The 16,795-nt window shown below is 41.8% G+C and overlaps 2 protein-coding genes across 4 annotated transcripts; one reads left to right on the top strand and one right to left on the bottom strand.

Moving 5' to 3' along the window:
• The first annotated feature begins 297 nt into the window (after positions 1 to 297).
• On the top strand, positions 298 to 11,872 carry si:ch211-161c3.6 (high mobility group AT-hook 2b). Of its 2 annotated transcripts, none has more exons than XM_053442648.1 (6): positions 298 to 596; positions 2,516 to 2,716; positions 2,860 to 2,943; positions 4,941 to 4,991; positions 5,110 to 5,148; positions 7,614 to 11,872. In XM_053442648.1, exons 2-6 carry the CDS (start codon positions 2,612 to 2,614, stop codon positions 7,689 to 7,691), a joined length of 357 nt encoding a protein of 118 aa, XP_053298623.1. In that variant the 5' UTR covers positions 298 to 596; positions 2,516 to 2,611; the 3' UTR covers positions 7,692 to 11,872. The 2 variants fall into 2 exon arrangements, with proteins under 2 accessions (XP_053298623.1, XP_053298632.1); XM_053442657.1 differs by having other exon boundaries at positions 4,944 to 4,991.
• Positions 9,973 to 16,680, bottom strand: si:ch211-161c3.5 (uncharacterized protein C3orf18 homolog). 2 transcript variants are annotated; one of them, XM_053442636.1, is made up of 5 exons: positions 16,551 to 16,680; positions 14,752 to 15,166; positions 14,590 to 14,615; positions 14,059 to 14,188; positions 9,973 to 12,578 (listed from the first exon to the last, which is right to left on the bottom strand). In XM_053442636.1, the coding sequence occupies exons 2-5, from the start codon at positions 15,010 to 15,012 to the stop codon at positions 12,498 to 12,500; spliced, it is 498 nt and encodes a 165-aa protein (XP_053298611.1). In that variant the 5' UTR covers positions 15,013 to 15,166; positions 16,551 to 16,680; the 3' UTR covers positions 9,973 to 12,497. The 2 variants fall into 2 exon arrangements, with proteins under 2 accessions (XP_053298611.1, XP_053298601.1); XM_053442626.1 differs by lacking the exon at positions 16,551 to 16,680 and adding an exon at positions 16,291 to 16,427.
• Positions 16,681 to 16,795: the final 115 nt, after the last annotated feature.

Below are 16,795 nucleotides of genomic sequence, written 5' to 3' on the forward strand. Positions count from 1 at the left end.
CTCACCATCATTTCGACCGAAGAAAACTTTTTTTCTCCTCTTCTGTGGAGGGAACTTCCCAGCCTGCCCCCCCCCCCCCCCCCCCCCCCCCGACTTTACTTTGGGAACCCCGGAACCAGACTCTACCCTCCTGCTCCTGTCTGCTGGTGCCCGTCTCTCTCTCTCTCTCTCTCTCTCTCTCTCTCTCTCTCTCTCTCTCTCTCTCTCTCTCTCTCTCTCTCTCTCTTCTTTTTTCCCTCTCTCAAGTGGGTGAGCCTTTCTGGGCGGGGTTCTGTGTCTCACCCCTCCTACCCTCGCTCTGTCTTGAAACATGCTTTAATAGAAGAAGTATGCAATGCATACTGCTCTGCTACAACCCCCCATTATACTGCAACTGGGGTATTCGTGACTGGACGTCTGGGGGGATCACACACATTTCCGATTAGAGGAGTAAGGAGAGAGAGGGGAAGAGAAAGAGAGAGGGAGGGAGGAAGAGAGTGAGAGAGAGAGATTGTCTTTTCATTGCAGCCAATGAGACGGTGGATAAAGTGAGATTTCCAGAGTTGTGCAAAGTGAGTGAGCTGAACTTCCAGGTGAAACTGCAAAAGCGACTCGGGGTAAGTTGTGCAGCCGCATTGTGTTGCGTCTGGCGCTGTGTGCACGAGCAGCATTGCTCAACATGGAGCCTATAGCCCCAGTGCATGTATGTATGTAGTGTGTGTGTGTTTGTGTATGTTCGAGCTTCTTGCACCTGCGTTGCTCGTCTTTGTCCTTCTCTTCTTCAAAGTCCATCCATGTGTGCGGACCTGCTCTCTCCCCAAAACCCATTTTCACACCGATTGCGCAAGTGATGGACGCGGTGGGAAGTTGTGAACACTGACCGGACCCCCCACCCCCCCACGCTTTCAAACTCTCGGCGGTGGCCTCGACTGTTTTGCCGTCAACATGTGTCCAGTCGCCTCGGACCGAAGCGCGGAGAACCCGGGTCCACTGGCCCGCTCCAGGCGCGCATTACGCACCGTGGTCCCGGGCTGTAGGAGACGTGTGTGTCCGCGGTTGCAATTGCCGCCCGTCTATACGTAGAAAGTACATTGAGTCCCGTAGCTGACTGGCAAACACACGGCTGGAGTCGAGCGGACGGTCCTGTGCTGCAGGAGGAGCCGGAGGAGGAGTGCGGGACGTCTGTTGTGTTGCTCCAGATAAAAAACACTTTGGGAGCGACGTCTCGTTTGGCTTTAAGTCGTAAAACGAGGACGCAGGTTTTGTCAGATTACCGAGACTTCCTGCTCCAGCGCGGCCGTGTTTGATGGGCTGTGTTGGCAATTAGTGTTTGGCACATTCCTCCCGGAGCCGAGGCGTCCTGGTGAACGGCCACCTCGGGACACGGCGGAGAGGAGCCTCACATCTGTCGATCAAATTCTCCATCAAAAGCCAACGAGAAGTCCCTTTTAAAGAAGTTTCAATGGCAGGAGGACAGAGGCTACATCTTGTTTACATCTGGGGAACTTTAAATCAGGGCCTGGAATGTAGCTACAGCTCAAACTGTTTGAGTCACATTGATCCGTCGGGTTCCACCGACCAAACATAATCATTTATTATCAACTTGTTGATTTATTGATGAATCATCAATTTCAGGCAAAATGACCAACTACTTCCTTCAGTCAGTCTTTCTTTGTCTCGTGTGATAGTAAACTCAGGGTTTTGTCCAGTTGTTCAGACAAAAGAAGCAGTTATCTCCATTTTCTCAAATATTGATTTCCATAACCGTTGTCTTAAATTCTTTACGTAGTTATTGACATGTAAAAACTCATATACAATTATAATAACTTATGAAACTTTCAGAAAGTAGTGAAAACGATGCTGTGCAATGACGTGTGTGTCACCAACTGTCCAAAACCTCTTCAGTTTCGTGTCTCACAGAAGTCATTCAAAGATGCAAATCCTTCAAATGTAAAATCCAGCACCAGAATTGTTTTTTTTTTATCTATCGTCAGTTGGAAATTCATTCTTTGTCGATTGATTGGGCTTATCATTAAATTGTTCCTTGCTCTCATGTTAAGTCTAGGCGGTAAACTCACATTATTCCACAGGCCGTCTTATTCTTGAGACTCTTTCCATGAAGATGTAGCTGTAGTAGTTTTATGGTCTCAGTGGCCTGCGTTTTACTGTAATACAGTAACTGTGTAATAGATGTCCCAGCATCAGCACACCTACCACATGCAGTGAGAAATACCTCCCTGAGAGCACATGGAAAAGCAGCGTAGAGCGTGGATGCAGGTTGTGAATATCTGTGCTACTTTTAGTCGCTGCACACTACTCTCATGTTTCCCTGCATCTGCCAGAGGCCTGTCTGTGTTCCGATGCACCGGGTGCCAAGGCTTATGTACGAGCAGTTCCCACGCCTGCTCTTGGAAAGGCGTCCTGCGTGGTTCTGATATATCAAGAACTCCTTCAAACTCACCGTGCTAATTGTGCAAGAAGAAGAATATTTGAAGTGGCGCTGTTGAACTGATTCATTGTCATTTTTCTTTTCCAGCTCCTGATACTCAGCCCTTCTCCTCTTGAAGCCCTCGAGGCCGCCCCTCCAGGCTTTGATGCCCACACTCTCTAGAGCAGGTGGACAGACGCAGGCATGAGTGACAGTGGGACCAAAGAGCCGTCTCCCCCGCCGACCACTGACCAGTCACCTCCTGATCCTCCGCGCAGGGGCAGGGGTCGGCCGAGGAAACAGCAGCAGGTAGGACTTCGGTCTCCAAAAGAGGAATCTAACTCATTTAAGCATGTTAAGTCAGTGACTAGTTGACACCAAGTCTATTCCTACTGGTTGCTACTGTTTTTTTTTTTACTGGTTATGGCTTCAAATCCAATCTCTCTCTACAGGAGCCCGTTGGACCCCCGACTCCAAAGCGACCGAGAGGACGACCAAAAGGCAGCAAGAACAAAGGCCCCAAAGTTGCACCCAAGGTTACATTACATTTCATTTAGCTGACGCCTTTATCCAAAGCAACTTACAATAAGTGCATTCAACCATGAGGGTACAAACCCAGAACAACAAGAATCAAGAAAGTACAATTTCTTCAAAAAAAAGCAAACTACAAAGTGCTATAAGTAGGGTTGCAAAGCGGCGGAAAATGTCTGGTAAATTTCCAGAAAACTTCAGGAAATTTTCCATGGGAAGATAAGCTCGGGAATTTTGGGAATTTTGAAAAAAATTACGCAAATTAAACGCTGAGCAATAAAAACATCATTCAAAACACTATTTTAAAGATGTATGGAATGCAACACACGCTGCAAGTTGAATTTCAACCCTCCACTGTGCATTCTTCCATCACATGCACAGATAATTCCCAGCATCCTGCACACTACAGCAGGGCTATTGAGGCCTGCTGTAGTGTGCTGTACTAGACAGATACGTTTCGATGATATTACTAGGGAAAATATATTAGAATGCTGATTGAGGATGGTTCATCTGTTCATCTAGCCTATTTCTATTCATTTATCCTTCAATTGTAAAATATTTTTACAGACGATTCCAATTGTTTGGCCAACTATTTATATCTCTGGCATTGCATTAGTGTTTTTTACAAGCTTTTTTCTCATCTTATTCTGCAGAACAATGCCACGTGCACTATCTCATGTGTGGAGACATTTCACCCAAGCCAATGTAGAAGGAAAGGATGTGTACATTTGCAAATACTGTGCAAAGACCTAGGCTAAGAATGACACAAAGATGCAGAAGCATATAGTCAAGTGCCCAAAGTTTCCTCAGGGCTCAAATCAGCCTATGACAAAACAAAATGTTTATATCTATAACTGTATATGACAAGGTAAATACAGTTAGTATAAATTACCCACAACATCTCGTTTATTCCCGTTAATTCCAGTATATTCCCGTATATTCCCGTTAGTTCACATGGAAAGTTTCCAACTTTGAATATTCCCGGAATATTGCAACCCTAGCTATAAGTAAGTGCCATCTAAGTGCTAATAAATTGGTTCAACTGACCAGTTTACCTGCGACATAGAAACTTAAATTCTCCTACCGATAACAGTTGTACAATCTGCACTGCCTGTCAAAACTTTAACTGTTAAAGTTCAGGTTTGAGGTTCTCATAAACCTGTTGATTCAGGGGCTAACGTTGTCGTACTGCCCCTGCTGGCAGCTTTCCATTCAGATCAGATGATTGGCTGGAACTGCTCCTGCGTTTACAACATGTTGAAGATGAACAGCATAACTCCGTAGATCAACTGGTCTTTTTATACACGTGGAAAAATGACTTACGCCAATAGTTAGTTTTGTTGGCAGAGACACAGAGGGGACTCGCTGTCAGGATCGTTTTTCTTTATCAGCAGCTCTCGAGGAACAATTATTGTCAAGTACCCGAACCTGCTAAACTGGTTCCTGCAATGTATTTTCTCTATGAATCTGCAATTGTACACGTGACTCACACAAATCCATTGTTTGAGTTTTCAGAATTGAGAAAAAGGAACATAACAGAGGGTTTTAAAAAGAACAAAGTATAGCACAAGTATGGGGACTTAAACATTGGTGTATTAGTCTTTACTGTGGCTGTGAGAGATCATCAGTTATGTTCAGAGAAGCAGAAGATAGAAGCTGATTCTTTTACTGGATCCTTGTTCAATGGGTTAGGGTTGGGGTTAGATTTGAAAATGATCACATAAAGTTGTAGTTCTGTTGCAGGACATGCAACTTGTGCTTGTAAATTCAAGTCTAAACATTAACAAATAACTTTAAAAAATGTTTTATTTATAAAGTGTATAGAACAAACCACGTTTATCTCCTGTGAGGATTGTTCCCAGCGCACTTACAGACGATTTAGTTGTTAAATTGTTTCTGTTGTAAAAGTCTGAAAAGCTACAGTTAAACGAGCGTAAATTGTTTCATGATATGATTGTTAAAATATGAATCTGTATTTAACCACTCATCTGTTCTCCCTCAGAAGACAGAGCCGGTTGGGGAGAGACGACCACGCGGACGACCCAGGAAATGGGTATGGAGCGATCGCTGACACTTCCCCACTGCACATCAACCCTGACTCTAATCATATAATATGTGTCGGTGTGTGTGCTGGAGCGCTTCACTAATGTTGGATTCATTTCTCTCCACAGCCTCAGAGAGTAGTTCAAGAAGTAACTGAAGAGCAGGAGGTGAGGAAAACTAAATCTGGTGGTTCAGTTTGGTTTCTGACGCAGTGTAAGCCTGCAGGGAAAATCCACTAAAAATGACTAAATTTTGATTTATTTTAAATGATTGATAAAAGGTCTGTGTTTAAAATAAGCTTAAGGCATTTTATTGCATTGTCTGTGATGTTAAGCGAACACTTGACTTAAGGAGCCATGTTGAAATGAAATATAGCACAAACGGCTCGTGGTCTAACAAACTTCATTCATTTAATTCCTTCACAGCTCTTCTCTGCAGATTTTCCAAATAATTTTGAATTGTTTTAAATGATCTTTTGAAATGAGATCAGACTGAAGTGACTGTGACACTTTGTGACCGTGGACTTTTACAGCCTCAGTTCAACAGAAATCACATTTTGTGTCACGTGTACCTGTTGACTCAGATCATTACATGTATGACTTGTAAATGAGACTTGATCTCTTTCAACCGTTCATGGACATCATGAGCTGGTGTTAAGTGAGTCCACAGTTTATGTTCAGCATCAATCCTATTAGCTACATTCAAAAGCCCTTTGTTCACATGACAGTGAGGCTTCATCCAACAAACGGGGGCTTTCATGCAGTTGGACCCCTGCACACCCAGCTGCCACCGATGTGGTGGACAAACTATGGTATTGGGAAAAAGCTCCTAATTAACAGAGCCTCCAACTGACTGCAGTCTCCAAAATCTGCATTAGGCTATCAAATGTATACCCAAAGTCTTCTTGGTGATGTGATTTATTTCCGAATTACTTGAGAAGAAACATAAGAACCTCATAGAATCTAGAGTAGATCAATGCAAAACCCTGCTAGTCTAAATTTATTCAGTATGTGTCTGTAGGAGAGTCTGTGGACAACGTCTGTCTCGTTGCAGTTTGCGCCATAAGGTTTTTTTTATTGGTTTCATCACCTTATCTTCTATGGAAGTGTAAGTAATTCTCCGATATTCCTTCATATCTGTCATTCTAAATTTTAGGACTAATTTATTTTGGTCCCAAAAATATCTTAAATTGAATCTGTTGAAATCTGAGCAAACCGTGGGAGGACTCTGACCTCTATTTCCCTGGCCTTGTCTAACACACTGTCCCCAGCATATTTGAGTTTTCGAACATATTTATATTTTATATCTTGCACTGTTATACTTTTTCCACAATAGACTTTTACACCTAGTACTTGTGTGGCAAATGATTCCTCTTTTGAAACTGAGCACAGTAACAAACTAACACAGTGTAGAATTGCAAACTTGGCTGTTGCTTTGGCCCATTCACTGTAAATAACCAAACAACCAATGCACTTGTTCTCTGGGCTTTTATGTGAACTGGCTTCATGAGGATGGGACATATTCTTGGAAATGCACAAATTGTTGAATTCCCCAGAGACACCTCCAAACATCCTTTCGTGAAGTCATCCAGCTTTGGTGAAGACTGTTCACACAGCGTTTCTCAGAACTTTCAGCTCTTTCAGGCGTCTTGTTCATCTTTTCAAACATTGCACAACGTCTGTCACCGAGGCGGGCCGGCTCTGTCGATGCCCCTCGTCTGCCTTATCGCATCCTCCCCACAGAGCAGTTTGTCAAAGGGGGTAGAGATGCTTCAAGAACTGAAACTGTTGAGACAGACTCCCTCTCTCAGACGCACGCACGCGAAGGGGAAGAATGAGTCAATGTCGAGAGGGGAAACCTGATCTAACTGTTCTCTTCCTCTGTCTTCTCGGTTTCCTGACATAACCGTCGTCTTCCTCACAATTCTACGTGTGACAGCTGGATCTACTTCCCCGCACGCAATCACTCAATGAAATTCTTACACTCATTCTTGTATCCGCGTGTGATTCATGACCTTGTGCATTTTGACTCACTGTAACTGAAAGAGATCAGACAATAACAGAAAGAAAAGGTTTTGGTTCCTTTTTAAATGTCTTAATGGAGCTGGCAGAAAATACCTAGCAGAGATGATGGTGCAATAAAACCCTGTAAGTCAGACCTCTGAGATCTCTGGTAGGGGTCTGCTGGTGGTACCTAGGGTTTAACAAGCAGAAGCAGCCTTTAGTCATTATGCAGCACAGCGCTGGATGATCTTAGGAATGCCCCAATCCACTGCAGCATTTGAATCCAGATCAAAAACTGCTTCATTCACTTTTACCAGTTTACAAAATCTAAAGTCAATTTGTGAATTTTTTTTAATTATTTTATTCCTTTGACTTGTTTTTAAAATTCTAGACTTATAATATAGATTTTTTTTTTTTTACCTCTTTCAATATGTTTTGCTCTTTTTTCTCCTCTCTTAATCTTGTTTGTTTTCCTTTTTTGAATTGGTTTTGAACGGTGCTTTTAACTTGAAATCAATTTCTTTTAATTTAGCCTCGGTGTTGTTTTTAGTGTCCCTATTCAGCACCTTGAATATACTTCTGTGTATGAAATATGGTTTTTAAATAAAACTGCCTTGCTGTTGTTCCAGGGTCCTTCAGGCAGCGCAGAGGAGGGCCCGTCGCAGCGCTCGTCATCTCAGGACCCGCCGCAGGAGGAAGGGGAGTAGACATGTCACCTCTCGACCTACCTCAAGGTTCAGCCTCAAACAAACAGGGGTACAATGTGACTCCTATCTGTGATGGGGATTCAGGAACACACACACATATACACACTCACACACAATCATTGCAGACCGTGGTTTCTTCTCAAAAGGAGAAATCTACCCTGGATTTGTCGGTTTGGTGTTTTTAAAAATTGAAGAATTTAATTGGAAAGGGCTTTTATTAATGTCTTATGTAATAGTTCTCACATTTTGGGAATTACACTCCACCACTCTGCAGGAAAAGGAAAACGTTTCTCAAAATAAGTGTACTTCTCAAATTTTTGAACTATTCCTTTTTAAGTATGCCTTGCCTTCCCGAGCCTTTCAGCCTGTGTGTGTGTTTGAGTGTCTGAGTGTCTGAGTGTCTGAGTGTGTGAGTGTGTGCGTGTGTGTGTGTGTGTGTGTGTGTGTGTGTGTGTGTGAGAGGCAGGCTAAAATGAGCGGGAGGGTTAAGAAAGAAAAAAAAAGGAACCAAACTGAACCTTTTGTTGAAACGTGTTTCTGACCGGAGCGCCTTGAAACCTTACGGGAAATGGGAGCAAGGTGGTGACATTTTGAATAATGTTACAATATGAACATGTGCGCTGAAGTCATTATTATGAAAGTAGATGTGAAAGGTGCTTATTCCAAAATGAAATTGGAGGGAGAACATGTCAATGTAAGAAAAGTATTCAGATCTTTAATAACCTCAGTGAAATGCATTTTTTTTCCTCCCAACCAGCAGCTAATGTAAGAAAAAAAAGGAAAATACCCAAAGTTTGAAATGGGTATTTCATTTTTGATCAACCTTTCATGTTTACTTGAGTCATCAGCAGTGTTGACGCATCCTTTTACCACACTCAGGATTTCCCTATTACAGTGCTTTTACACCATATTGAAAACCTCAGGTACAAAACTATTCAGGAACATGTCGTCAGTCTACTCAGTAATAATTATTGTGCCGTGTTTTTTGTGCATTTCTGATCTGTATTTGACATAACCAGTATGCCTTGACAGAAAGACCTCATTCAAACCTCAGTAACCCTCAGTTTCTTAATCTCTCATTCTACCTCAGCATCACAAAAACACAGATGATCTCCAGCATAGTCATTCTCCATTCCCTCAACAGTGACACACACACACACACACACACACACACAGGTTCATGTGCAGATATACCACATAGACAGACAAAGCGTTTTCAGGGCTACACTCAAACAAACACACAGGGATAGGGCTGGGTGTTACGGCCAAAAATTAGATCAAGATAAAAAATGTCATATCAGTCCTTATTGATAATTATCATGATAATTATTGATATTGTTTCATCACCCAGCCCTACACAGGCGTTACACTGCAACAGTTGATTTTACTCTCCGTGTACAAATAAAAAGCATCAGTGTCAATACTTAAAAAAAAAGTACTTAAAAGATGGTGTGAGACTTGGTTTGGTCTCCTGGGAAATAAAATGCAGCCAATAGTTTACAACAACTTGATGAAATACTTGCTTTTTAGGGTGTAGTTCTGTATGAAATACTTGTTTTATTTTTGGTTTGTTTGTTTTCTGGGTCAGATTCTCTGAAATTTCAATTTTTACTACATCATGTATTCTCATACACTGTAACTTGCATGTGTGACCATCTATAATTCATGTGATCTGGAAGGAAGGGCGGCAAATAAAACCACGCTGACCTTGTAGGAAAATATCTTGAAATGAAATGAACTCTGGGTAATTAATCAATACTCAGTATCGCATCAGGAACCCTGTCTTTGTATGACTGATTTTTTAGGGGGGAAATGGACCCAAGTTGTACCTTTCTCTCTTTTCTGGCTGATAAAAACCAGGCCATAACTTTTGTTGAACAGCTACAACAGTGGTCAGTGTGACAGTGATGGTTTAAAGCTAATTGCTAACGTATAAGTTAACAGGAGCAGGTGTGTCTTAAACAGCTTTGGTTGCCATAGGCAAAGGGGGGGGCCCTACACAATTGTCATTGCCGTGGACTAATGTTATCAGCTGTTCTCAGGGGCCTCGGGTCAGTGTGGGGCCCCCGGGAATTGTCTGCTTTGTGAACCCTATTGCAACGCCCCTGTGCAATAGCACAAGTAGAATGTAGTATGCTACCAGCTACCAAAAGTCACTGGTCTTACTATAACAAGTGATGATACAACAGAAATAATATTGGATTGAACATATGTCTTATTGCTTGTCTTTTATTGCTTATTAATTCAACTTATTGCTTATTAGTTCAAAATTGCATGGGTGGGTTTTATTTCAAAAGCTATTGCCTTGCTTTTAAAGGTCAGCTCACCCAAATTATGAGAACACAGTGTGGTCCAAACATACAAGTAGCCTCGGCTCTACTTTTTCAAGTTTGCTTTTTGGATGTCTTGTGATGGCCCTAAAAAGGGAAATGTGTTCGTGGGAGAACCATTTACTTTCTATAAAGACAGAGGACACATCTCCACTTCCCCCCACTATCTAGAAATGAAGCCAAAATAAAGCCATCTATTTGAGGCCAAAACCAAATGAACAATCATCTGTTTGATAAGAACAATCTCAAATGATTACAACCATCTTTGAGAAAAGGTTACTTGACGTAAACTTTGACTTCTTAGTTTGGTCCATAGCCCATCGAGTAACATGGAGGAGAGTTAATGCTACACTCCAAGCAGCCACCAGGGGGGCGATCGAGATGCTTTGGCTTCACTTTTGCCGAGTAGTCTGTCATCCATCTTTATAGACAGTCTTCAGCGAGAACCCACACTTTAAGGTGAACTAATTACAAAGAGTAGTACGTTTAATGTGTAATGAATAGTAACAATTCAGCATTTATTCTTAATTTAGCAACTGAACAACTAGTCATATAGTAATACTGGTATATTGGAGAGATATTTACATAGATTACCAAAATGTTTTGTTTTTTGATTAAGAGGTTGACCAGCCTCTCTTCTGTTTAAAAAAAAAAAAATGTATTGAGACTTTGATGGTCAGACAAATGCAAGCACTTCAACTTCATCAAATTGAGTCCAGTGTCATCATGGGAGGACGTTACCCAGCATGGACAACATATCACTTAGTAGTTATTACGTGACTTGAATATCACCCTTCATTTACTGTATATATTAAGTGTTAATTCACTAAAACTCACTTATGTTATCACTGATGATATGTTGTATCCCAATAATTTTATGTATTTCAGCATTGTTTACTAAGTTGCTGCCGGAAGAACTCATTTCAGTTACAGTTTTCTTGTTCAACTGCATTGACATTTACGTTTTATTTTGTGTTTGCCGTCTGGACTACCTCTGAAAACAAACACGCCTGGGTCGTCTCTGAGGAAATGTTTCCGTCAGAGCTGCAGGTGACGTGGATGAAATCTTGAACTAACTCTCAAACTAGTGCTGTCGTAGTCCACTCATCTCATCTCACTACGTCCATGTCACCATAAGTGAATGGAAGTCAGCCTCTTCATTTGAATTACAGCCAAGTCAATGTTTGTTATTTTACACAAGCTGTGTTTGGATGTTACAACAAAGTAAAAGAGCCCCGTAAAGGGAAAATGTCTGAGAATCAAGTGATAAGATTAGGAGAAAAACGTCATAATATAACAAGGATAAAGTCATAATTTTAGACTTTCTTCAAAGAGGAATATAATAAAGATCAGTCTTTCACTTGTGTTAAAATGAGGAAGAAACAATGAGATTGGTTACAAAGATTTTGGATCAAGAAGTGGAACTCTCTTTTTTCTTTTTCTTGAAACATCTTCAATTTTTTCATTTGATTACAACTTAATTCTTGTAATATTATGACTATTCACAAAATCTCTGATCTTTTTTCTTCAATATGGCTCTATTACTTTGTCGTTGGATATTTACACTCAATATGGGGACAATGTTTTTATGTGATCTTACTGATAGTGATATCGTTAAATACAGTACTTGCTCCATTTTCAACTATTGAAAGGTTGAAGTGTAACTTGAGTAATCATATTGTATGCCTTACTTTTAACACCAATTTTGTAGTGAAATTATTGATGTGTCCTCATCCACATTTTTAATTGAACTCACAAACCTGTGATATATATTTTGTTATGACTCTTTACCATGTGATTTATGTTATTCTGCTTCTTTATCGCTTACCAATAAAATATCACACCTACCGACTCCTCTGTTGCGGATTTGTGCAACGAAAACACTATTTTGTCAGATTGGTTTAAATAGTTTTAATGCATTCAGACAGAATCAGTCCTTCATTGCTCAATAAAGACGAAACTAAATGGAGAGGGGCACTTCACTCGGGGGATTGTGACACATCTAGCGTTCGAGCTAGTCAGAGATGTAAGACCACGGAAATCAGAATAGCACAAATACACTCCTCTCACATCAAACATGGAAGAATAATTCGAAGCTCCAAGGAACTTTGCTGACGAGCTACCAAACATTTCAACAACAGTGACACAACAAGAATTTAGGAAAAGTGCACCACACTGCGTCTGTGTGCCAAATGGAAACAGTGCAAGATCACATGTGACGCTTCCCTTTTACGCTGCCTTACAAACACACATGCACCCGACATCCTCTGCTCTCTTTCCAATCCACTGGAAACCGCTTTGCCGTTTCGCACAGTGACAAGTCATCATGATTGAAAATGTTTCCCAAAAGCTCCAGTTGTTCCCGTAAAAACAGTCCAGTTCTTCCGTCTGTTTCCCCTCCTGAGCGACAGTCTGTATTTCAGTGGGGGCCGGCAGTGGGCCCTGAACACTGAGACGAACCAATGGAAGAGAGCTGTCAAGCGTTGAGAGCTTTGGCTACATCTGTGAAGACCAGACGACTGGGCCTCTGCGTGGTCCCCTGGGAGGTTGTGAGAGTCTGCGGAGGAGATGGGCAGCGGGACAGAGGAGAGATAAAGCCTTTAGCGATGTTAACTCGGTGACAGCAGCCTTGAACTTTGAGAAAAAACAGCAGTAGCTTGTTGTCCTGGTGTAACATGACTGCCTGTGTACAATCATGTTGAATTCTGGAACAGTCAGAGGAGTTATTGACTATATGTCAAGAGGTAGAAAGGGATTGACGAATGAAATCCGTGTTTTTTTTAGAACCAGAGGCCACGTGTATAAAACAGCAAATGTTCAGCGTATTAGTAGAATGTTTATATGGCAAATATGATCGATTCAAAATGACAACGTGATGCTATTTGGGTGATTATTGATCGCTTGTGGACGCTGTGTGGACGGACACATTGTTCCATGGCGTCAGACATAGAGTTTTGATGCTATAAAAACTCAATGTGATCCACTTACTAGCCTCTTCCATACCTTTTGACCATGTCATGGTTCTCATCATTGAATTGAGTCTGCTGGGCTGTAATGGATTAGGTGCAGTTGTCATCACACATGAGAATGCATTTTAAAGCTTAGGGAGAAGCTTGTGAGTGGACCATGACCTCCCTGTCAACACGAATTTTCACACTCAGAGAAATGTAGATTTTCTTTTTATATCAATTGTCTACTGTAGAAAACAAATACAACTGAATATAAATTTTAAAAAGATTCTCCAGGTGTAGCGTTGTAATGCGTTGTGGCATTCGATTCTTTGAAAATAAAGCTTGTACTCAAGCACTGGTTATGCATGTGGCCCCTTAAATATTGAATGTGTTCATATTAAGTTGAGGGATGACAAAGGAAAAGATAAAACTGATGGAAGATAATGATGATTTCGATGAAGTATGTTCATTGTGAGAATCTACCTAAAAGCAGATAAGTTAGCATAAAAAAATTATTTAGTTACAACCCAATCTACAGGTTTTGGTTTGAGTTACAGAAATAATGATGGTCTGAAAGAATGAGGACTGTGGAGGGAAGAGAGGTTTAGAAAGATGGTTCAAATGACACACAGGCGATACTTTACCATGTTTGTCTTTTACCGTTACGCCTTTGTCAAAACTTAAAAGAAAATAAGGTAAACAAAAAAGATGAATTATGATAAGGGGAAAAAAATTACAAGAATGTAGATTAATTTCAACAATGTAGAACATTTGATAAAGGGCCTACATAAAGCATTAATAAAGGGTTCGTCATAATAACAACATGTTTAAAATGTATCCAACACATCACAGTTTAAAAAAACACAAAAATCATTGCAATGTCTCCAACTTGGGCATCAGAATATATAAGAAAAATATGACTTCACCAGAGCTGATAATTTTCCAATTTATGTCTACTTAAGAATGAGGAGAATAAAATATGGCTATCATGGTTTTTGTTATTCAACAATTAACCACTTGCGATTTGTTAACGGGTTAGGGTAGATAAATGGTTCATGTGAGAATACCAGACACTCTCTGGCCTACCTTGGCGTTGGGACCTGTGAGGCTGCCTTCCCGCCCATGGTCCAGTAGCTCTTGTTCCAGCAGATCATCTTGCTCTTCAGCCGGGTCAAAGTTGTACATGGGCATGAGCTGGTGCCTCAGCTTCTCCAGCCTGCAGGACGAGGCAGAGATTAGAGCTGAAGACCAACGGGCCTAGCCAAAGGATTTGATGCTGGGCCTCCCTGACCAGCCCCTGACCTACTTAGTCAAGCTACATTTTGTACTACCGGCAGTCATATGAGGGAACAATGCTTAACATGAGTTAGGTTTTATGTGACATGTTGGCAAAATATACAGGGAAATAATATAGATTTTTAAAATACATTTTGATATAAGACTCGTCTAAGTGGCAACAAAATTATCTGACAATAACATAAGCTGTAGCCTATTTAAACCAGCAAATACAAAAAATCATAATAAAATACTATCAAAAAAATAACAATTAACAATCGCTAATTTAGGGATTTTTGAGTCATGGATGTTGGATCAGCAAAAAGCTGAATATAAACTCACCGCTTTCTTTTCCGGATATACAGCAACTAGAATGGAGAAAGACATAACAGAATAAGATACAGATATACGATAGATGTAAGGAAAAATAACTCATGTTATACAAACTAGATAATAAAGGCAATGATGTCTAACACTGGGAGAAATATTTCAATGATTCCTTACTATTGCCACTGCTAAGCCAATAACAGTGATGATGCCGAAGGGAACAAGAACCATTCCCATTCCCGAGCCCTCGATCACCACCTCCGGAAACGTGGTGGCATTGAAGCTGGTCTCGTTTGTCGTTATGGTAACAGTCATTAACGTAGTCCTGGAGGTGAGATTGTCTCTGGCGCTCGTGCCCACCGAGAGGAATGGGATTGTGGTGGTCTTGGCAGATGTGGAGAAAAAGCTTGTAGTTGTTTTAGCCGCGGTTAAAGCCATGTTCAAGTGTAACCGTTTTCACAGCGCAATGTATTTATGTGGAGGTCCCTCAGTCTCTAGTGTGTCTCATGGTGGACATAGACGTCCTCCCTCTGGTCTGGGGTCTGCTGAGCCATCGATGAGGCTCGGGCCGAATGAGCTGGAGAACCTAAAACTAAAACAAAAAGGAAAGACAGTGTGGGATTAATTATACAGGGTTATTTTTGATTTGCTTTGTATTTTGTCTGTTTGTTGGTTTGAGATTAAACAGAAACAACTGAACGTAGTTCCACGAAACTCTGTGGAAGGATATGGTATTCATCAGGGCAGAATCACAACTTTAAGGTGTGGATCTGAATCGGTAGACGGATCAAATATATATATATATTTTTTTTAAGATTGCGGGATAGAGCATTTTTTTTTACATTTTCACTGATTTCCTGGGTTGTAACATGTGAATCTTGATTAAAATACTCCAGCATATTCGCGTAACTGATATCTAGTGTGGGAAAATTGAACAATTCCTTTTTGACACAGCCCATACCTCAATTTCATTCAAACCCTAGCTGACATGTCTGGCTTGTGGTAGGTGTTTTGGGGCAGGATGTGGGGAGCAGAGGCACATGAGGAAACCTGATAAATTACAGAGGAATACTAACCACTCCAACTGTAACATGCACAGGGAGGAAATGTGTCTGTGGAGCGTTCAAACGACAGAATCAAACAAAAACCCACCCCCACACACACACACTAACACACACACACAGCCCCACACACAGGTTCCAAAAATATCCACTGCATCCAAGACTCGTACTTGTGCTTTCCACCCACACACCCACACACACTGTACCCATGAGACTGAATTTATCTTGGAGATGCAGCCTACGTGTATGAGGAGTTTATGCTTTCTATTTTAAAGCAGTGTGATATTGCGTCACAGGAAGCCAGTGGAAATAGACATATGATCCATTCATTCCTCTCTCCTGAGTGCATCCTGCCTGCTTGTTCCTCTTAATGAGGAACATGTGAAGCTGAACCAAACGGCCAATGAAAACCAGAGGCTGGATTCAGCCTATTGCTGTTGTTTGGTTGACGACCCCTGCTCTGCACAAAGCCTCCAACAGTTCTGGATGTCTACATCAGTTAATGCTCTTCTCATTACTGTGACACATATCATGTTATATTTAGTCGAGATGGACTGTATCTCAGCTGTCCTGCACAAACAGCTGAGCCACTAATCCCGCCAACGTGACCGGGTCCCACTCCATGTGTCTTCTCAGATTAGAGATGCAGACGTACCTTAACGTGTGTCATGCATGAGGTTCAGAGGTGAGCTGCAGCAGGCTGGGGCCAGCAAGAGCAGAAAATGTTCATTGGAAGAGGCAACATTTCCTCCAGTGTCTGCCCCTCCTCCTCTTCCTCTTCCTCTTCTGCTCCCCCCCCCCCCCCCCCCCACCCCCCTCCCCCCCTTTAGCAATGCAGGTCCTGCTAAGGCTGTTTACATTGACAAAACAGCCATTTTCTCTACAGATGAACTCCACACACTGAAGTAACCCTACCCCAGCAGACTCCACGAGATCCCCTTTCTGTTCTCCAGTGGCCTCCCAGGATCTATTACCCCCGTCCTGCCCTTTCTTGTATTTCACAGCACAGAGGCTGCTCCAGGGATGCTGCAAGCAGAGATCAGTGCGGCTCCCTCCCTCCCTCCCCCCATCACCCTGCTATTGGTCTGATGGCTTCAGCATGACAGAGGCGGTTGGCTCCCTGAGCCGTCTATCTGGTTTTGCAGGGATGAGGATGGGAT

Source organism: Pleuronectes platessa, chromosome 2 (assembly GCF_947347685.1).
Source record: "Pleuronectes platessa chromosome 2, fPlePla1.1, whole genome shotgun sequence".
Classification (NCBI taxonomy): domain Eukaryota; kingdom Metazoa; phylum Chordata; class Actinopteri; order Pleuronectiformes; family Pleuronectidae; genus Pleuronectes; species Pleuronectes platessa.

What these genes read in the sequence shown, in the direction of transcription:
- si:ch211-161c3.6 (XM_053442648.1), top strand. Translation starts at nt 2,612, where the DNA reads ATGAGTGACAGTGGGACCAAAGAGCCGTCTCCCCCGCCGACCACTGAC. An exon ending in GCGGACGACCCAGGAAATGG is followed by an intron (nt 4,992 to 5,109) that starts GTATGGAGCGAT and finishes TTCTCTCCACAG; the next exon opens with CCTCAGAGAGTAGTTCAAGA. An exon ending in AAGTAACTGAAGAGCAGGAG is followed by an intron (nt 5,149 to 7,613) that starts GTGAGGAAAACT and finishes CTGTTGTTCCAG; the next exon opens with GGTCCTTCAGGCAGCGCAGA.
- si:ch211-161c3.5 (XM_053442636.1), bottom strand. Translation starts at nt 15,012, where the DNA reads ATGGCTTTAACCGCGGCTAAAACAACTACAAGCTTTTTCTCCACATCT. An exon ending in TTGGCTTAGCAGTGGCAATA is followed by an intron (nt 14,616 to 14,751) that starts GTAAGGAATCAT and finishes TCTCCATTCTAG; the next exon opens with TTGCTGTATATCCGGAAAAG. An exon ending in TCACAGGTCCCAACGCCAAG is followed by an intron (nt 12,579 to 14,058) that starts GTAGGCCAGAGA and finishes TCTCCTCCGCAG; the next exon opens with ACTCTCACAACCTCCCAGGG.